The sequence below is a fragment of the Rana temporaria genome, chromosome 6 (genome assembly GCF_905171775.1).
Source record: "Rana temporaria chromosome 6, aRanTem1.1, whole genome shotgun sequence".
In the NCBI taxonomy this organism is placed as follows: domain Eukaryota; kingdom Metazoa; phylum Chordata; class Amphibia; order Anura; family Ranidae; genus Rana; species Rana temporaria.
Genome location: NC_053494.1, coordinates 133,460,180 through 133,480,664, shown reverse-complemented (window position 1 = coordinate 133,480,664; position 20,485 = coordinate 133,460,180). Strand labels below are relative to the sequence as shown.

At 43.4% G+C, this 20,485-nt stretch overlaps 1 protein-coding gene across 1 annotated transcript in view; it reads left to right on the top strand.

Moving 5' to 3' along the window:
* Window positions 1-20,485, top strand: part of LOC120943836 (potassium voltage-gated channel subfamily H member 8-like) — a 660,728-nt gene that overhangs the window by 597,512 nt on the left and 42,731 nt on the right. The window contains exon 12 of the mRNA XM_040357401.1: window positions 9,266-9,603. Coding sequence (XP_040213335.1) covers window positions 9,266-9,603 — 338 coding nt within the window. The remainder of the gene's footprint in view (window positions 1-9,265; window positions 9,604-20,485) is intronic.

Genomic DNA, 20,485 nt, shown 5'->3' with positions numbered 1-20,485 from the left:
AAAGGTTGGTAACAAGTGGTGAAAAAGATACGGAAAACAGCAGGAGTGACAAGAGCGAAATATTGGCTGGAGAGAACACAATAATTTGACAAATGGGAGGTGCAGAGACATGGCTTATATCAGGAAGTTCATGGGAGGAGCAAAGAGTTCAAGGTTCAGCAGGAACAAGGCAGAAGGCAGGATTTTCCAATAGATCAGAGAAGGTGCTGTCCAGCATCACAGGGGGCTCAGCAAGAAGAGACATTGCCAGACACAGCAGAGCTCACAGGTTCAGACCGGCGTCCTGACAACTTTTTGCATGGGCAAAGGAAAGGCTACATTTAAACCAATCAGCTACCAACATTTAAACAAATCCGTAGGTTAATGGCCTTGCCTATATACAGGGCATCAACAGCTCTCCAACTTGAAATGAAGTCATTCATTCAGCTGCCTTAGCAAACCTCAGTGGACAGGGGGACTCTTGCAATTTTACAACTGAATGCCAGGGGAAAGGAGTTTCAGGAGTGAGTGTGACTTTATCTTAACTTGGCTGGATGTTAACGCTCTGTGTGCAGGTGTGGCCCTCAAGGGGGCCCTGCAGGGGCCGGAAGTGATGTAATGTATTGTAGTGTATTTGTATTGTATTTTCAAGCAACAACTGTACTGATTAAACCAAAATCGTACGATCTGGTATCGTACAAGAAACATTTTCATGCTTGTCTGATTGGAAAATTTTGGATGATCTGTTGTGATCGGCTCTCGAAAGGTGTGTACTAACGATTAGATTATTGTACGATTGCTGTAAAATCGATATTTTACGTATGATTTTCTGATTGTGTGTACAAGCTTTTACATAGGTACTTAATTTTAGCCAGTGCACGGACCAATGTACCAGTACGACGATCCGCGGAGCCGAGCCAACTTGCCGCAGGATAACTGCGGCGGCTGGTCTGCAACTGGTTGAGAAGATAAACCAGTTGGACTGCATCTGGTTGCTTTTGGTTATTAGGAAACAAATGATTAACTCTGATATCTGAGTTTTTTCAAGGTAGAGCTTTCTGTGTTGATTCAGGAGGGATCATCGAGAAGCCGTAAGGGAAAGACAAGAGTGGAAAGGAGAGGTGATGTTTGGGGTGGTTGTTGGGGTGGGTTATAGACATCACACTCTATTCATTGACAATGAAGTGTGACATACAGTATGTGAGGTAAAGACCGTGGGAAGGGTGGTTAATTTCTGAGGTCTAACACTGCACCAGAGGAGCAGGGCAATGCAGGTTCCCATGAATTTGAGAGTAATAGAGCAGTTTGTAAAGTTTGTGAAATGTATTCATTCAAGCCAGGTCAATCTGTATTGTTGCTCAACATTTTTCAGGGACACAGTGAGGTTTTCCAATTCTCTGAAGGCAAGCGGATTTTGTCTTACCAGAGTGTGAGAATGCATGCCCTAGCTACATTAAGGAGTTGAATGGTCAGGTATGATTTGTATCCAGCTAAGGAAAAGTAATTTAGGTGCAGGAAACATGGGGTTGGTTCTTCACCCAGGTTAGTAGTTTCACATTTTTGAATGCCTTTTTTCAAGATATTCCAGAAGGGATAATGTTTCTTGCAGTGCCAGAAGGTGTAAGGCAGTACCATCAGAACAGATGATGTAGACCCAAAACTATGGGTTTAATAAAAGGTTTACTAAAAGTTTACATTGTAGGTTTAGTAATCTGCATGCTGCTTGCTGCTCCCTTGATAAAAACTAGCTTTTATTAAAATGTTACAGCTGTTCTTAACTAAATTGTATGCATATGTTTAATATGTGGTAAAACTGCTTAAGCTTTTTCTCCATATTTAAAGTATAAACTGTAATGTGGGGGAGGGAGAGTTTTCTTAAGAGCACAGTGCGTTGTGAATTGAGGTGTTGAGGAAGAAGCATAACCAATAACCCTAGTGAAGCAAATTTATGATCCTATTGGCACGATAGACACGTATACAGTAAATTGTTTATATAGTTACAGTGCTCCTGATCTCACAAAAATCCACTTATAATGAATAATCCCTTCCTACAGCAAACCTGCACCATATCATTATGGATCCATTTGCAAATGGAGTGAAGAATTTAGTAAATAATATTTAACAAGAAAACTACAGCAGAGAAATAATTATGCATCCATTTACATTCTATATCAGGCCAAAGTCTAATGGGAGCTTGGATGCAGTGATGCGTTTGCCTTAATCCATAACGGGCTGCCTTTTGTTTTGGTCATGACTGTGTGCTGCATACATATTATGGCAGAGTGGAAAATGATGCATAAACCTGAATTTACAATTCCTCAGAGGAAGGAGAAAGTCAGTGTATCCCAGAGATGTCTTTCTGATCCTAAATATAGCTTTCGCATCTATTTATAGCTGTGTGGAGCAGCAGCCGCTGTTGGCAAAAAGCCCACTGGGAGAGAAAGCTATAAATAAAACTTGCTGTGCTGGATTTCCTCTTAGACTAATTAACTGATTTAAGACTCCGATATGCTCTTCACACAGCGCTGACAGGGAAAAGTAAAACTTAGCAGGTGTCTTGAGTCCAGCTAATGGGAAACTAGTCATCCTTCATTTGCTAATTAATAGGTGTTTGTTGATATCATTAAAATATGTTTGCATTCTTTCAGTTACGGTATTTCTTTATGAAATTCATACAGTTTAACAGGGCGACTTACAATAATTAGTAGAAAGCAGCAGATGCTATTTTTGGTTTGATGTTGGGCCATTTTAAGGGATAATGCAAGAGATGGTATAACCGATTACCAGTCTTTTTCCAGTATAGGAGAATAAAAAGTAGATTGTGCTTGTAGTTTAATAAGTGTATCTTCTTGAGACACTTTGATAAATAAGTCTTCAAACCACTGTTTAAAACTGAAGTCCTTCAATATCCATAAAGTGTCTTTGCAAACCCATGGGACGCCCTGAACAAGGAAATAGAGCAGCTGTGATTGTTCTTTATTACAGGAAGCAATGGCGCAAAGGCATGTTTCATGCTGGATTCCAGCAGAGATCTGAAAGAAATACACAAAGCACACCAAGATCCACATAAGAATAGACATGCCTCTTAAATTTAGACCAGCCTTTTTTAACACCCTGGGGTCCCCTGAGGTTTCTTCAGCGGTGCATTGACAAAATGCCTAAAAATTGCCCAAAAATTGTATACAAGCCGACATGTTAATGAAGGCTGTCTTTGAGTTACGCTAAGTCATTGTGCACCATTACAACATTCTATCTGCTGGCATCCTAATGACCAATGGCATAATCAGTTGATAAGGAGGATGTCAGTCGCCTGCATAGCACCTTTGTTTGACCCTCCTATGCCCCTCTCTATCAGCGTTGGGGTCACTTTAGCTGAGTGTGTTTGCTTTGGAAGAATAAATAACCTAACATTGGATATCCTACTTGAACTTGTAGATGCTGCCGCAATATGTAAAACTATTAAGCCCTGTACACACGATCGAATATCTGATGGAATCTAATCCGATGGATTTTTTCGTCGGATATCCGTTGAAGCTGACTTTTATCAGGCTTGCTACACACTATGGGGCAGATCCTCAAAGAAATTACGCCGGCGTATCTGTTGATACGCCGCGTAATTTCAAATTTTGCGTGTCGTACCTTTGTTTTGGTATCCACAAAACAAGATACGATGGCATCTGTGTTAGATCCGACAGCCGTACACCTTAGTACGCCGTCGGATCTTAGATGCAATTTTTCTGCGGCCGCTAGGTGGCGTTCCCGTCGTATTCTGCATCGAGTATGCAAATTATCTATTTCCGGCGATCCACGTACGTACGAGCGGCCGTCGCATTTTTTTACGTCGTTTCCGTTCGGCTTTTTCCGGCGTATAGTTAAAGCTGCTATATGGTGGCGTACTCAATGTTAAGTATGGCCGTCGTTCCCGCGTATAATTTTTAAAATTGTTCGTTGTTCGCGTAAGTCGTCCGTGAATGGGGCTGGACGTAATTTACGTCCACGTCAAAACCAATGATGTCCTTGCGACGTCATTTAGAGCAATGCACGGCGGGAAATTTTAGGGACGGCGCATGTGCAGTTCGTTCGGCACGGGGACGCGCTTCATTTAAATGACACGCCCCCTACCCGCCCAATTTGAATTCCGCGCCCTTACGCCGCAAGATTCGTTGAGGGTTCAAACCAACTCAAAGTAAGTTACAGTGGCGTAGCGTATCTGACATCTGCGCCGGGTGCAGCATAGGTATGTGAATCTACCCCTATCAGTCAAAAATCCAATCGTGCCAAAAAAAACATTTTTTTTTACCATATCCCTAAACAGCCTTTGCATGCTCCAAAAATAATGGTCAGTCTGATGTGCCTGATAGTAGTACACCCACTGGTTATAGATAAATGCTGGTATGTTAAACCATTGACAGTTTTTTCAAGCTCCTGTCCCCCAGTCACTAAGTTTTCCCCAGTCACTAAGGATTTTGGTGCAATGTCACAGATTACATACATTTCTAAATAGTAGCATTGTTAAAAGTATTTTTGAACTCTAGCTGTAATGGTATTTGATGTGCATGGTCATTTATTTAAATCAGAAAAAACTTGCCAGTTAACTGAATAAAAGAATATTCAGAATAAACTGACTGATTTTAAAATTGGAGAATGAGCTGCTTGTGATGTATTGACTTGCAAGGAAGTAATCATGAGGTGGTTATTTGGCATAGCAAGTTCCCTTATGCCCTGCTGGGCCTGAGCATGAGTCTGCTGGCAGAGCGCAATCAGCAAATGTAGTCCCATCAGCTTCTTCCTGTTCGCAACAGCTGCATTCGTAGAATCCTTGCACATAGATACAGAACCACTGCCAGAATAAAGCACAAAAGGCTGGTAGGGATGTAATTGCTCGATACAGAATGGATCTGCTCATAGAATTGTTCGAGCAGACCCAGCAGGGGGCCATGCTAGGAAAGTAATTGTACAGACACGATTAGGCCCTATTTAGTGATAAGTCAACCCAGTATAATAAAAAAAAACACAATCAAGAATGCAGTTAGGAAGGTGATATATCATACTTTTGTGAATCGAAAGCATAGATTGGCTACATTGATTCTTGAAGGTATATTTATAGATTAGACAGAAGTTTTTCCTTCTTGATAGAATGTTCTAGCGTTTTGACCATGTTGCAAAGAGTTATCAGGATGTAAAAATACAAAACAATCATCATCAGGATATTAAAATACAAAACAAATCAGTCAGGGGAAAAAAAACACCCCTAATCCAACCACCTCCATTAACATGATGAAGTGATCCAAAAAAGAATCAATTCAGTGAACATCAATACTGTTGGTGTATACAGTATGCAGCAATACAGAATATTATAGGAGAGCCTTAGTAATGACCATTTACACATAAGGTATCTTATTGTTTCTATTATGTATGGGTTATCATTCAGGAGAAGTGAGCATCTTTTTTCACTGGTGGTCCACTGATGCCCACCATCTACCCGATTCTTCTTCTTTTTCCTACTGCAGTAACTACAGATTCTGAATTGAAGAAAACAGCTCAATAGAATTGAGGTGGTGGTTAGAGGATTGTGCTGCCTATTCTTTACAAAGGGTAACATTAAACTTCCTGCTTAGATTTTAGCACTTTTTTGGGAGTTTTGATGCATGCTTACATCACCCCGAGTAGCAGACAAAGTAATACTACAGGCTAGGGTTGTCCCGATACCACTTTTTTGAGACAGAGTACAAGTATCGATACTTTTTTCAAGTACTCGCCGATACCAATTACCGATACTTTTTTTTAATGTCATGTGACAGTGGAAGTATTTTTTTTCTTTTTTTTTTTTACAATTTATATGTTTTTCATTTTTTTCTCTGCAGCCTCAGCTGAAATGAATGGAGAGAAGCTCCTCTCCATTCATAAACTGAAGCATCGTAAACACAGGTTACCATGCTCAGTTGTGTGAATGGACAGAGTCAGTGATCACTGACTCTGTTCATTCTGAAAAGGTAGGAGCCGGGTTTAGCGGCTCCTACCTCCGCTCTCCATCCTGACAAATTGAGGGGGGAGAACAGCACGGAGGGGGGAAAGCAGCACGGTGGGGGGAAGACAGCACGGAGGACGGAGGGGGGAAGACAGCACAGAGGGGGGAAAGCAGCACGGAGGACGGAGGGGGGAAAGCAGCATGGAGGACGGAGGGGGGAAAACAGCACAGAGGGGGGAAGACAGTGCGGAGCACGGAGCATGGAGGGGGAAGACAGCACTGAGGACGGAGGGGGGAAGACAGCAGGGATTATGGAGGGGGGAAGACAGCACGGAGGGGGACAGTCAGTGGTTAACGGTGCGGCTTTGGGGGGAGTTACAAGCACCGATCACCGCTGTGTAACTTTAACCAAAATAGCTGAAAAGGTGGCAGATCAGTGCTTGCAACTCCCCTGCCGCACTGATCACCCCTGACTGCCCAGGTATCGGGTGAAGCATCGGAGCATTTCCCCGAGTACAAGTACTCGGGGAAATGCTCGGTATCGGTACCGATACTAGTATCGGTATCGGGACATCCCTACTACAGGCCATGACCATTGACTGGCAAGTGGCTTGGCTAGACTCAGCATTGGGTTGTGTGCTGGCTGGTGAATATTGCACATTAAAAAAAAATTACAATCTAGAGTATTTCTGCTTTCTGTACTGCTTTCTGTACTCTTTGTTATGTTGTTCTTTGGAAGCTGTTACCTATTGCAATTTATAAGTTGTTACTTTGTTATACAGTATTCTCCTTTTCTATGTATGGGGCAGAAACAAGATGGAAGCTCTTTTCTTAAAATAAACCTTTCAAAAACCTGGCCAGTTTAAACTTGTATAACTATTCAACAAATTTCAATCCCACCTGCCCTCCTACACCTTTTTTCTATGTATGGGGCAGAAACGAGATGGAGGCTCGTTACTTAAAATAAACCTTTTTAAAAAAAACTGGCCAGTTTAAACTTTATCTAAAATTAATAGTAAATATAAAACAAGAGAATCTTATCAATTGCTACAGCAGCACTAGTTGTCACTATATAAACGTGACCCCTCTTTCCTATGACAGTCCATAGAAGAAAATATTTTTGAAGCAAAGGGTATGTGTCAGAGTCCAGTGAAAGAAGTGCTTTGTAAAGAATGGTGTGCTCTCCACTGCAGGTGACATCCACCATGTACACTCCACCGCACAAACTTCTCCCATGTGTCAATCTCCCCTTATTGGTATCTACTCACCAAAAGGCTGAGTTCAACAAGCCCTGAAAAACTGCACCGTCCAGGCTTCCTCCAACTCCAAAACCTGCAATCGATCCACACGCTCCACTCCTGATAACCTCCGGTTAAAAGTGCAAAAAAGACTGGAGATGGTGTAATACCGTTTTGAGTTTTTTATTCAGCAAGTTGCATCGATCAGTCCATAAACATTTGTTAGCAGCATTCTTTAATATTAAAAATCGTTTAACAACGATATACTAGCTGTGCTGGTCCCTAGCTCTCAGTGGGATAGCATCAGTGTGTGTCAGTCCCGTCCACCGCAGATAGACAACACACTATTTCCGCACAGTGGAGCGCAGCTGGAACGCAGTACGTGATTTCCTGTTGTCGTGTGGTCACGCCCTGACGTTTCGTTCTTTCGACTTCCTCTGAGGGCGCCTATTTAAACTTTTTAACTTTTCAACCAATTTCTATCCCACCTGCCCTCCTACCCCCTTTGTATTGCAGTTTAATCACAATAAATGGGCAGGTGATAGATTTAAGATGCTAAATAGGGCAAAGTCAATTCAGTGTTCTACAGGAAAAGTCAAGATCTGCATATAATTCCGGTAAACATACACTATATTACTAAAATTATTGTGACGCCTGCTTTTACACTCACATGAACTTTAATGGCTCCTCGGTCTTAGTCTGTAGGGTTCAATATTGAATTTGTCCACCCTTTGCAGCTACAGTATAACAACTTTAACTCTTCTGGGAAGGCTGTCCACAAGGTTTAGGAGTGCATCTATGGGAATGTTTGACCATATTTCCAGAAGCGCATTTGTGAGGTCAGACACTGATGTTAGATGAGAAGGCCTGGCTTGCAGTATTCATTCTAATTCATCCCAAAGATGTTCTTTCAGGTTAAGGTCGGGACTCTGTACAGGCCAGTCAAGTTCCTCCTCCCCAAACTTGCCCATCCATGTCTTTATGGACCTTGCTTTGTGCATTGGTCCAAATTATGTGGTGGAGGGGGATTATGGTGTAGGGTTGTTTTTCAGGGTTTGGGCTTGGCCCCTTAGTTCCAGTGAATGGAACTCTTAGGCCTCGTACAGACGAGCGGATATCCGATGAAAACGGTCCACCGGACCGTTTCCATCGGATATGTCCGCTGGCGGATTTTGATCTGATGGCTGTACACACCATCAGATCAAAATCCCCGCGGAAAACATCCGCGGTCACATGGCCGCGACAATGACGCGGCGACGTGCGCTACCCTGGAAGGTAAATACTTCCACGCATGCGTCGAATCACTTCGACGCATGCGAGGGATGGGGATCGGGCGGACTTATCCGGTGAGTCTGTGCAGACGACCGGATAAGTCCGAAGGACAGGATTCCAGCGGATAGATTTCTTAGCATGCTAAGAAATTTGTATCCCCTGGAAATCCGTCGGCTGGATTTTTATCCGCTGGAAAATGTCCGCTCGGGCCTACACATGACCGGATCTGTCCGCTGGAACTGATCCATGGATAAATCCCAGCGGACAGATCCGGTCGTGTGTACGGGGCCTTAAGGCATCACCATACCAAGACATTACGGACAATTTCATGCTCCCAACTTTGTGGGAACAGTTTTGGGATGGCCCCTCCCGGCTCCAACTAGACTACGCACTAGTGTACAAAGCAAGGTTCATAAAGAAATTTATAAGCGAGTTTGGGGTGGAGGAACTAGGCTGGCCTGCACAGAGATCCAAAGTGTCCCAATTCTTTTGGTAATATAGTGTATCTCTATTGAGATTGTCCACTTTCACTAAGCGCATTTTGTCATCATATGTTTTGTATATATTGCCATGGTACAGGTTTACATTACCTATTTAAATGTGCAAATTTATGTTTCCTGCTTTTGCTAGGTGGTTCATGGCCATTTTTTAACATAACAAGTAGTTCAGCAGTGTAGTACAGCTGATGCCGGAGCTGGAATCATGTTTTAAGATATATAGTTGATGACTTCTATGAAAACAAAAAAATATAATATATAGGCATGGTACTGACATGCACTAATATTCACTTTTGTTTTGTTTTTTTAAGTTTGACCCCGAGAGCAATGGAGGTCTCATTCAGAAGTTGCCATCCATCCTAGAAGACGACGAATTTGAAGATGATGAAAAATGTCCCTTACCAGTTAGTCCCAGGGGTGTCAGTCCTGTAGATTCCTCTTTAAAACTTCCTAAAGCCTACAGTTCTCCAATGCTATCTCCACTGACACCACGGTCTTTCAAAACACCCACCAAGAGGGCAGACAAGAGCTTTGGAGATCTCATCCTTACAGGGGAAAAGGGGAAATTCCCAGCAGGTGATGGAGGAAGACCTTGTAAGCTCCAGCTTCCTGCATTCAGTATCAATGTTCCACCAGTGCTCAGCCCGAGGTAAGTGAAGTCAAGCTGAGACAGGCCATGAGAGCTGGGATAGGCATCTAGTCAATCTCAAAATGCATGTTATTCGTTATATAATGCAGGTTACTAAGTAGCTTGGTAGTAGTACAATGACATACAGTGCCTTGAAAAAATATCCATACCCCTTGAAATTTTCCACATTTTGTCATGTTGCAACCAAAAGCGTAAATGTATTTTATTGGGATTTTATGTGCTAGAACAGCACAAAGTGGCACATAATTGTGAAGTGGAAGGAAAATGATTAAAAAAATTCTACAAAAAAATATGTGAAAAGTGTGGCGTGCATTTGTATTCAGCCCTTTTTACTCTGATACCCCTAACTAAAATCTAGTTAAACCAATTGCCTTCAGAAGTCACCTAATTAGTAAATACACCTATGTGTAATTTAATCTCAGTATAAATACAGCTTTTCAGTGAAACCCTCAGAGAGCACACCAGACAGTTCAGGGATAAAGTTGTGGAGAAGTTTAAAGCGGGGTTAGGTGAGAGAAAAATATCCCAAGCTTTAAACATCTCACAGAGCTCTGTTCAATCCATCATCTGAATTTTTTTTTAGAGCATGGCACAAATGCAAACCTACCAAGACATGGCAGTCCACCTAAACTGACAGGCTAGGCAAGTAGAGCAATAATCAGAGAAGCAGTCAACAGGCCCATGATAACTACGGAGGAGCTGCAGAGATCCACAACTCAGGAGGGAGAATCTGTCCACCAGACAAATATTAGTCGTGCACTCTACAAATCTGACCTTTACACTTACACTGCACATCACCCTGAACACACCTTCTCCACCATGAAACATGGTGGTGGCAGCGTCATGTTGTGGAGATGCTTTTTTCAGCAGGGACAGGGAAGCTGGCCAGAGTTAATGGGAAGATGGATGGAGCCAAATACAGGGTAATCTTAGAAGAAAACCTGTTAGGCCGCGTACACACGGTCGGTCCAATCGATGAAAACGGCCTGAAGTCCAGTTTCATCGTTCCAAACCGACCGTGTGTACGGCCCATCGGTCTGTTGTCCTTCGGCCAAAATTTTTAGAACTTGCTTTAAAATCGAACCGATGGACCGCTGACCGATAGGTCCAAACCGATGGTTAGTACACAAAAGCATCGGTTCAAAACCTGCGCATGCTCAGAATCAAGTCGACGCATGCTTGGAAGCATTGAACTTCGTTTTTTTAAGTACGTCGTGTGTTTTACGTCACTGCGTTCTGACCCGATTGGATTTTGAACTGATGGTGTGTACACACATCAGACTGTTAGGCCACTTCAGCGGTGAACCGATGAAAACGGATCATCGGTTTGGACCGACCGTGTGTACGTGGCCTGAGAGTTTGCAAAACACTTGAGACTGGGCAGAGGTTCACCTTCCAGCAGGACACCGACCCCAAACATACAGCCAGAGCTACAATGGATTAAGCATTATCATGTGGGGGGCGTGGTCAAGATGGCGACCTGAGAGAACGTGTGAAGGGAGCTCCGTACCCAGCAGGCTTATTTCTCCGGTTTTAAGGGAAGTGTAATTCTGCTCCTTAAACCCTGCTGCCTTCACAAACTAACATGGCGTCCCAGATGGAGCAGCCGGATCGCCCTCCCTTGGAATCGGATCAGTTCCAGGCACTGATGCAAGCTATATCAGGCTGCCAGACTACGCTGACTGCCAAGATAGATCAGATGCAGTCTGACATGGGTCTGATACGGCGGGACATGGACAAATGACGGGACAGGCTTTCAGAGGTGGAGCGGAGGGTCAGGGACACGAAGGGTGTAGTTAAGGACCATGCTGCCTCCCTCCGCACGCTACAGCTTAAAATGAAAACAATGGAGGCTCGTGCCAAGGACCAGGAGAACAGAAATCGCAGGAATAACCTGCAGCTGGTGGGCCTTCTGGAGGGAGTTGAGGGGAGAGACCATACACGGAGCAAATGCTACGCACACTCCTTCCCCAGGCCCAATTTTCTCTCCACTTCACGGTAGAATGGGTGCACAGAATGCCTTCTGTCAAGGGCCCGCCGGACACCCCATCGCGCACCTTTATCTTCAGGCTCTTGAACTTTTGGGACCAAGACCTGATCCTGAGGGAAGCAAGGAAACTAGGGAAGCTGCGACACGAAAATGTGAGAATTATGCTGTTCGTTGACAACTCCATGGAGACGCAGAGGCTCCGCAGAACCTTTGATCATGGCAAGGCCCAGCTGCGCACTAAAGGCCTCAAGTACAACATGATGTTTCCAGCGGTCTCAGAGTGGTGGATGGTGAGTCTACTAGATTCTTCAGCAGCCCGGAGGAGGCTTCCAGATGGCTTAAATCCCTTCCCAGAGACCACTGATCCTTTCCTTGATGGTTCTACTTGTGCCCTTTTACACCCTGCATATCTACTGTCTTTTCATGGTAAGCCCAGCAGTTTAGTACCTTCCTGGTCCCATGACTGTGTTATTAAGTCAGGGGGGCCTCTTTGTAATCCTGTAGACACCTCAGGCTGACTGTTGTGACGGAGTCCCCGGTATCCGGAGCAGTTTGGTCTGACTCCCTGTTCTGCTGGGTACCTGCTTCCTTGTGCCCATCTGGATTTGGGATACCTCCTGGGTTATGCAGCGTTTGGCTGCCCCCCCCCCCCCCCCCCGGGTGCTCTGCGGCCTAAAATCCTTGATCTGTAAAACTGTACTATCGTATCTAGCCTCCTCGGGGGTGCACTGGATCTCCCCCTGCAGGCCGGATGGGGGGCTGTGCTGCCGTATGGTGGACATTTGTTGCCCTGTTGGTACTATTTGATGGCCCGGTGTCCGAGTTCGGGGGTGGATTGTCATTGGGGTTCTTCTACTGTTCCTGGATGATGTCAGGGGAGAGCTGGGACGACAAGGAGACTGATCTCCTCTACATTATGTTTTTTAACTTTGGAACTGTTTACCCATTCTGTCTCTCTTTTCACATATTTATATTCTCTACTTAGGTTCCCTATTGGACTACTGTAACCAAGTTTGTGCCCTCAGATTTATCTGAGCGTCTGGTGCTATGTATCTTATGATGGTATGATCCCTTTTATATGATTCCCCTTATTCACATGTTGCCTGCAGGACTACATACGTATGGTATGGCTCTGATAAGGATCCTCTCCTGGAATGTCAGAGGGCTCAATAACAAAATTAAGGGCACCCTGGTCTTTAATTACCTGAAAAAATATGCCCCCCCCCGTCTGTATACCCCAGGAGACGCACTTGGTGGGAAGGAGGATGATGAGCCTCAAGAGGCCGTGGGTGGGACATCACTATCATGCTACCCAGTCTAGTTATGCTAGGGGGGTTAGCATCTTGATTCACAAGTCCCCTAATTTTGAACCCCTTGAGGTTAAAATAGACCCGAAAGGAACGGTATGTACTGCTGCACACTATTTTAGACACTGTTGAGATGGTACTGGTGGGTGTGTATCTGCCTCCCCTGCTAATATATCCATCATCCACAGCCTAGTCTCCCTACTTGCCCAATTCCCTACTGATAATGTCATACTAGCGGGGGGGCTTTAATATCCCTCCAAACCCATCCATTGACAGGCTGTCGTGGCCCTGCCACCGACTCGGTGCTGTCACGCTGGGCGCAGGTGTTTGGGCTGGAAGATGTGTGGAGGTTGAAACACCTGTCCGAACATATGTATACCTGTCACTCTCTGTCCTATAATACACTGTCCCATATTGATCTTATGCCAGTGTCAGTATGCTCCCCAAAATTAAAGAGATTAAGATGCTCCCTCTGGGCATTTCTGACCACTCCCCATTACTGTGCTCCCTACAAACGACAACTCCCCAGGCTGACAGAATCTGGCGCCTCTCCAGGTTTTGGATTGCGCACCCCACCATAGAGTTTGAAATGGCCAAGATGATTAGAGAATTCTGGTTGTTAAAGCTGAAACTGCCTCTCCGGGTGTTGTCTGGGAGGCCTTTAAGGCTCACATTAGGGGCTGCTATCTCTCTTCTATAGCTCAGGAATGTAGAAACGATAGGGTCACGCTTGAGGAGGCGGAAGCTGAAGCACAGGCCCTTGAGTCCCGATTTGCCCTCACTTCCAACCCTAATACAGCGCAAGACATGAAAGTAGCATACTGTGAGGTAATGTTGCTCAGAGTGGCTAAAGCAAATAAAAGACAACTGTCCCAAATGCAGCAGATTTTTGAGCAGCTCCTGGCCTGGATATTGAGGGAGCAGTCCTTGGTCTTTACTAAAGCGTGCCTCCGCAGGGGCGATGGGACCCTAGTGACCGATCCCATAGACATTAATGCCTGCTTTGCTGACTTCTTCTCTACCCTCTACTCCTCTAGAGCGTGTTGCACCTTCGGGGATGGAGTGTCGCTTCCCATCCTCTCTGCATTGGCGAGGGAAAGTTTAGATGCCCTGATCATGTTGGAGGAAGTCCAGCAGGCCCTGGGATCCTTGCAGTCGGGGAAGATCCCGGATGAGGATGGGTTCCCTTCTGAATTTTATAAAACATTACATGGAGGAAGTGGCACCAAGGCTGCATGCTCTGTTCACTAAAACTTTAAAGGAGGCAGTCCTCCCCCTTCCTATGGATCAAGCCATCATAGTGGTCATCCCCAAGCCAGGAAAAGACCCCCAATTGTGTTTGTCGTACCGACCTATCCTTGCTTAACTCTGACGCAAAAGTGCTAACTAAGTTCCTAGCCAGGCAGTTAAACGGCGTGATACTTACCTTAGACCATGAAGATCAGTCGGGTTTCATGCCGGGCAAGGGGATAGATATTAACATTCAGAGGTTGTACACTGTCTTGGCCTCTGGAGATGGGGAGGGCCAGGATGCGGTAGTGGCCTCCCTGGATGCAGAGAAAGCTTTTGACTCCGTGGAATGGAGATATCTTTGGGAGGTCCTCCACAGGTTTGGATTTGGTCCGGCCTTCGTCTCCTGGGTTGAGGCAGTGTATAGGGCCCCAGTGGCCCGGATGCGTACTGGCACGGTTTGGTTCCCGCCTTTCTCACTAACTAGGGGGATAAGACAGGGGTACCTCCTGTCCCTGTGTTTTTTTGCACTGGTGATAGAGCCTATGGCCACTCTCATTCGCTCTACACCTGAGGTTCAGGGCATCAGCAGGGGCCCCCTTCAGGAGAAGGTGTCATTGTACGCCGACGACAATGTACCTCCAGAGATGATGGGGTCTCTCTACAGATTTGCCCTGTCAGTTATTGACAGGTTTGGGCATTACTCTGGGATCTGTGTGAACTGGGGGAAATCTATCCTCTTTCCGCTTCACCCGGGATTGGACCGCTTACCTTCGGATGCGCAGCTCTGGAGGGTGTCCCAGTTAAAGCACTTAGGGGTGGAAATACATAGGGATCTGAAAAAGTTTGTTTCCTCTTACTCTTCTAACTCTAGTGGGTCGGGCCAACTTGATCAAGATGTCAGTACTACCTAAATTTACTTACCTTTTCAGGCAGGCCCCTGTCCCCATTCCCGCTGGGTTTTTTAAACAGTTTTAAATGGTTTAAACAGTAGTCGTCTCCTTTATATGGAATGGGAGGGTTCCTAGAATTGCGAAAACTACCCTACAACTACCAGTTACGCTAGGTGGCTTGGCTCTACCCTGTTTTATAAAATACTGCTGGGTGGCGGTTCTGGTAACAGTTAAGTTGTGGCTGTCAGAGGACCCTGTTAACCCCGCGTCCTTTGAAGGCGGCGTTGCTTGGTTCTTATGCGGAGCTGAGGAATATAATACATAGGGGTCCCCGATCTATGCCAAGTGTGACCTCTCCCATGCATGCGAACCCTTAAAGTGTAGGACACTGTCAGTAAGACATTTGGGGGACCGCTGTTTGGTCCCCAGCAATCCTGCTTTGGAGCAACCCCCGTTTGCCCCACTTTTGCTCCATTCCAGATCCAGTGGGGTGGGCCAGATAGGAGGTCATGACCCTGGGAGACATAGTAGCTTACAGACAGCTGGTTACTAAAGGGAGATAAGGAGCTCCCGAACCACATGTTTTTTCGATATATCAATATCTCCAACTGCGCCATGCCTTCCGTTTGCAGTTTCCCACATCGGTGGTTTTGGAGATGTCGGATGTAGAGACGGTGCTCCGGTCCTCGGATGGCGAGAAAACACTCTTGACTCTATATAATATGTTTGCCACCTTGGACACGTCTAGGGTTTCTCAGCTTTTCGGGCGCTGGCAGCAGGACATTCCAGAGCTGGCAGATGATGACTGGGAGGAGGGAATCCAACAATATCTGCCCCTTAAGATTTCATGAAGTTCTTTTTGTAATGAAACATGTCGGGATGGACTGCTGTTGTTCCTGCTACCCTAATTTTATGAGCTTGGTTTATCATTGCAAAATGTGAGTTACTCTCTTTTTAAGATAAATATTGATTTTTACGGAATTATGCTATGTGCGCCCCACTTTTTCTTTTACATACTCATCGGTTGAATAATCGATAAGCCCTCCTTGTGATCTGTTGAATATCGCTGCTTGCTGGGAACCATTCCTGAATTGTCTGCCTGAGGTCTCTTTTTCAATAATACCGAATCGCAAGACGTGTATGGTGTACCCTCTTCAGTGTATCATCTTTAACAAAGCTTGATTGGCCTAGTAGGTATATGCCTTTCTGGGTCCAATCCATCCGGTAAGCCCCTTGTCATAAGTGGTGGTGGACTTCTCACTTCTCACCGTTGGATTTTGTTTATTTATCCAGTTATTGAACGTTTTTCAACATAGTTGGATTCAATTCATTTATCCAGTCAAGGATTTATGGACTTTAATTATCACCAATACCATTAGTTCACATGTGGTGTTGCACGATACAATTTAGATTGTTTTATCACAATTGATTCACTGTTAGCGCTACACTTTTTCCACATAAACTAAAATGTCTTCACTGTGCCTATTACTTCCTGGTACGACTAGCTAGAATCTACCCTGACCGAACAACGAACTGTCCCAGAGGTGCTGCTGACCATGTGGACTTCTTCCATTTGGTCTGGTCCTGTCCTCGGGTGGTTTACTTCTGGAAGACAGTTCTGGCTGATATTAACTCTGTAGGTAAACTTAATGTCCCAAAAAAATATTTGTCTTCTACACAGAATTTTACGCAAGAAAGGCAGCGTTATTACAGTGGAATCAGGCTCAGCCACCCACTAAACAGCTCTGGCAATCCTTGGTGAATACTGCCCTCCCGCTCTGCAAACTGACCTACCTGGGCAGGAATTGTCCTAAAGAAATTGACAATATTTGGGCGGCCTGGGTAAAGGCGAAACATCTGACTCTTGAATAGGGTTGGGTGGCTCCTCCTTCCTTCGTCGACCTCCCTAAGGCTTTCTTTGCTACTGATACTGGTGTATAGGATATGGGTTTCATTTGAAAGGTGTTAAGACACCCCCCTCTCTTCTTTAAGACGATATGTACGTAGACTTAGCTGTATTTGTCTCAAATAATAAATCTGGTATTGGTTACATTTGCTGTTTTCATTTATGCCTGCACCGTTATCCATGATGACTACTTGATCTCTGTTTGTATTTGTAACCCTCATGTTTATGTTTGTCTGCACACAAAATAAACTTTATGTTAAAAAAAAGCATTATCATGTGTTAGAATGGCCCAGTCAAAGTCCAGACCTAAATCCAATTGTGAATCTGTGGCAAGACTTGAAAATTGCTGTTCACAGACGCTCTCCATCTAATCACAGAGCTTGAGCTATTTTGCAAAGAAGAATGGGCAATCATTTCACTCTCTAGATGTGCAAACATCCCCAAAAATACTTGCAGCTGTAATTGCAGCGAACTGTGGTTCTACAAAGTATTGAGTCAGGGAGAATACAAATGCATGCCACACTTTTCACATATTTATTTGTAAAAATTTTGGAAACCATTTATCATTTTCCTTCCACTTCACAATTATTTGCTACTTTGTGTTGGTCTATCACATAAAATCCCAGTATAATACATTAACTTTTTTGGTTGTAACATGAAAATATTTGGAAAATTTCAAGGGGGAATGAAAGGCACTGTTTTTACAGTATCGGGTACTCTAAATTTCTTACTTTTTTTTTTTTTTTACACACTACATTTAAAAGTTGCCTACCTTTGACCTAAAAGAAAGTATGTTTGATTGACTGCTGTAGGATAATTGTTTCCTGGGTCAGACAGGGGAAATGCTAGGAAGGTCTGCCAATGTCACAATAAATGTACACATGACAATAAAATAATATGATTCGCAGTGGTGCCGATCACTCATTGTGCACAAGCATCTATCTCAAATAAGAAGCCTAATCCTGCGTAAATGCTGACTCAGGCAGATCAGTTTGAATTCCCTATCACTTATTATAATACAAACCGATTTTGCATGTCCTGGAGGATGTTGTCACATTTTGAAAATACTGTTTGTTCTTTATTTAAAAAAAACCCTTGAGTATCAGTAATGAAAGAAACATTGAAATTTCAACCACATGCAAATCGATTGAAAATTGTTAAAAAAAAGGCATCATTAGCTGGGCACTGCCATTGAGACTGTTTTGGAATGGAGCCAAGTGTCCGGTTTTTGCTATTTGCTTCCTGGCCAAATCTGATAAGAATCGTATGTGCACATATAAAGTAAATTCTCACTCTGACAACAAACTGCAGCTTGAGAAAACTTCCTTTTTTTTTTTATTTCAAGCTTCATTTATATATGGTTCTGCAAAGCGTATTCAAACACATGATCATGAATATTCAACATTCTCATTAATATGTAATATTATTCTTGTGACATTCTGATTTGTAAGCTATTAACTATTTCATGTTAGGATGGTGCGAAGGGTGAAGCAATAATCAGCTATTTATACATTTAGTTTGTCTGATGTCTGTCTGTTTTTTCTGCGGTTCGGTTTCCTGACGGGACTTTTCACCGATCTAATTTCAGCTTGTTTTGCAGACCGATTTCTCGTTTTCCTTCAGACCATGTGATACATATCTGATAACATCATATGAGCAAGGGGTGCAAGGAAGGGTTGCATATAGTACTTATGAATTATGATTATGTATGATTATTCCTATAGCAATCAATAGCATATATGCATATGAGATATATAGGATATATATGTGATATAGAGCATGTGTTTGCGCATTGAAATAGGCATTTCATTATCTTACTTTGACCATTTTATCACATCCACCACAAGACCATATAGAGAACATATTTTTGAAAAGGCTTAACAACCAACATTAAAAATACAGAATTCTTCAAAATAGTATGCTTGGGGATGCCTAATCCTGCATGTGAAATGGTGAGCCTGATGAATGTGCTACAGAAGAAGTGACATTTAGAAATGTATTAAAAAATAAAGAGAAACTCATGAGGTCCCTCCAAAAATCCATACTAGTTCCTTATTCTTGATAAAGGTCTGTTATAGATTTTGAAGGGGAACCCTAGGCAAAAGAAATTGTGTGGGGGTCCTCCTAAAAATCCACAAAATACCCTTATCTGAGCATGCAGTCTGGTTGGCCAGGAAAATGATAAGAGACTGTCCACATCTCCCCATCTCCTGAACCATAAAGGCCACATACCTTCCTGGCAGAGCATCTTGTTCCCAATGTTGATGGGGACTTATCTGGATGGAACAGTTGGAAGAGGCACTAGAATTGAAGACTCACTGGACATAGGAAAATACTTTTGAATTGTGACACAGAAGAATTTAATGAATTTATTCTGCATATGCGATTAAAGTAGTTGTACGGTTAATTTGTTTTTATACTAAAATAAAAAGATGTTATACTTACCTGCTCTGTGCAAAGGTATTGCACAGAGCGGCCCCTAACCTCCTCTTCTGGGGTCCCCCACTGGCACTCTTGGCTTCTCCTCTGCATTAAGAATGCATTAGGGTAAAAAACAATTTGACTTTAGAACCACGTTAAAATTAACACTGGATACAATTAAGATTTGGACTTGTCACTGTATATACCTATATAAGGATTATGTTTTATTTAGCACATGAGTGTAATGTTACAATAATATCCATATAGAAGCTTTTAAAATATACACTGAATGTTGCTATTTGGTGATTTAAAGTTTTTATTTTCATCAAAAGCGCTACATTTATGATTTAAAAATGTTCATGTGTATTAAGAAGCTTTGGCATTATTCAATGTACCAGCTGGGGGATTTGTTAATTAGACATTATTATTTCAGTTGGGATAAGTGTTTGAGCACAGAAGGTTTCATATAATTGTTACTAGTCTGGATTAGTACTTTCTCATGTTGCTTGTTAAAGGACTTTCAACTCTGCCAGGGCAGCTGCTTTTGCCTTTTTTAGAGAATCATTTTTTGAGTTTTTACTTGAGTTTCCATCTCCGTATTGTATCTCAGCCTCTTTTCTAGCAAAATATATTTATATTTTAGTTCCTGCCACATATGCGTGGGCCTCATACATCCCAACTGTCCTCGAATGGGCAAGACCATCCTGAGATTTCATTGATATCCTAGTGTCCTGCAGATCCAGGTTAAATCCCAAAGCCCAGTGCCTAAATAAATTCCCTGCTCAGCACAGAGCACTACCCATTTATTCACTGTCCAATGCTGCTGAGGCTGCAGAGAAAGGAACTGAGAATTCTGTGTCCTCAATCCCTTTCTCTGTCTCAAAAGTGAGCCATAAGGGGTCTGATATTTCACCAAAGCCCCCAACAGGGCTGATAAAAAAATAATAAAATAAATTCTAAAAACTGTAAAACATAATAATAATAATAATAATACTAATAATAATAAAAAAAGGGTTTGCTCGCTTTGGTCTCTGAAGAGTTATCAACATTTGGATTGCTTTTCAAAAAGCATTTAAGGAAACATGCTACAACTGTGTGAAGTGCACGCAATTGAGGGGAACTTGCAGAGCAGCGC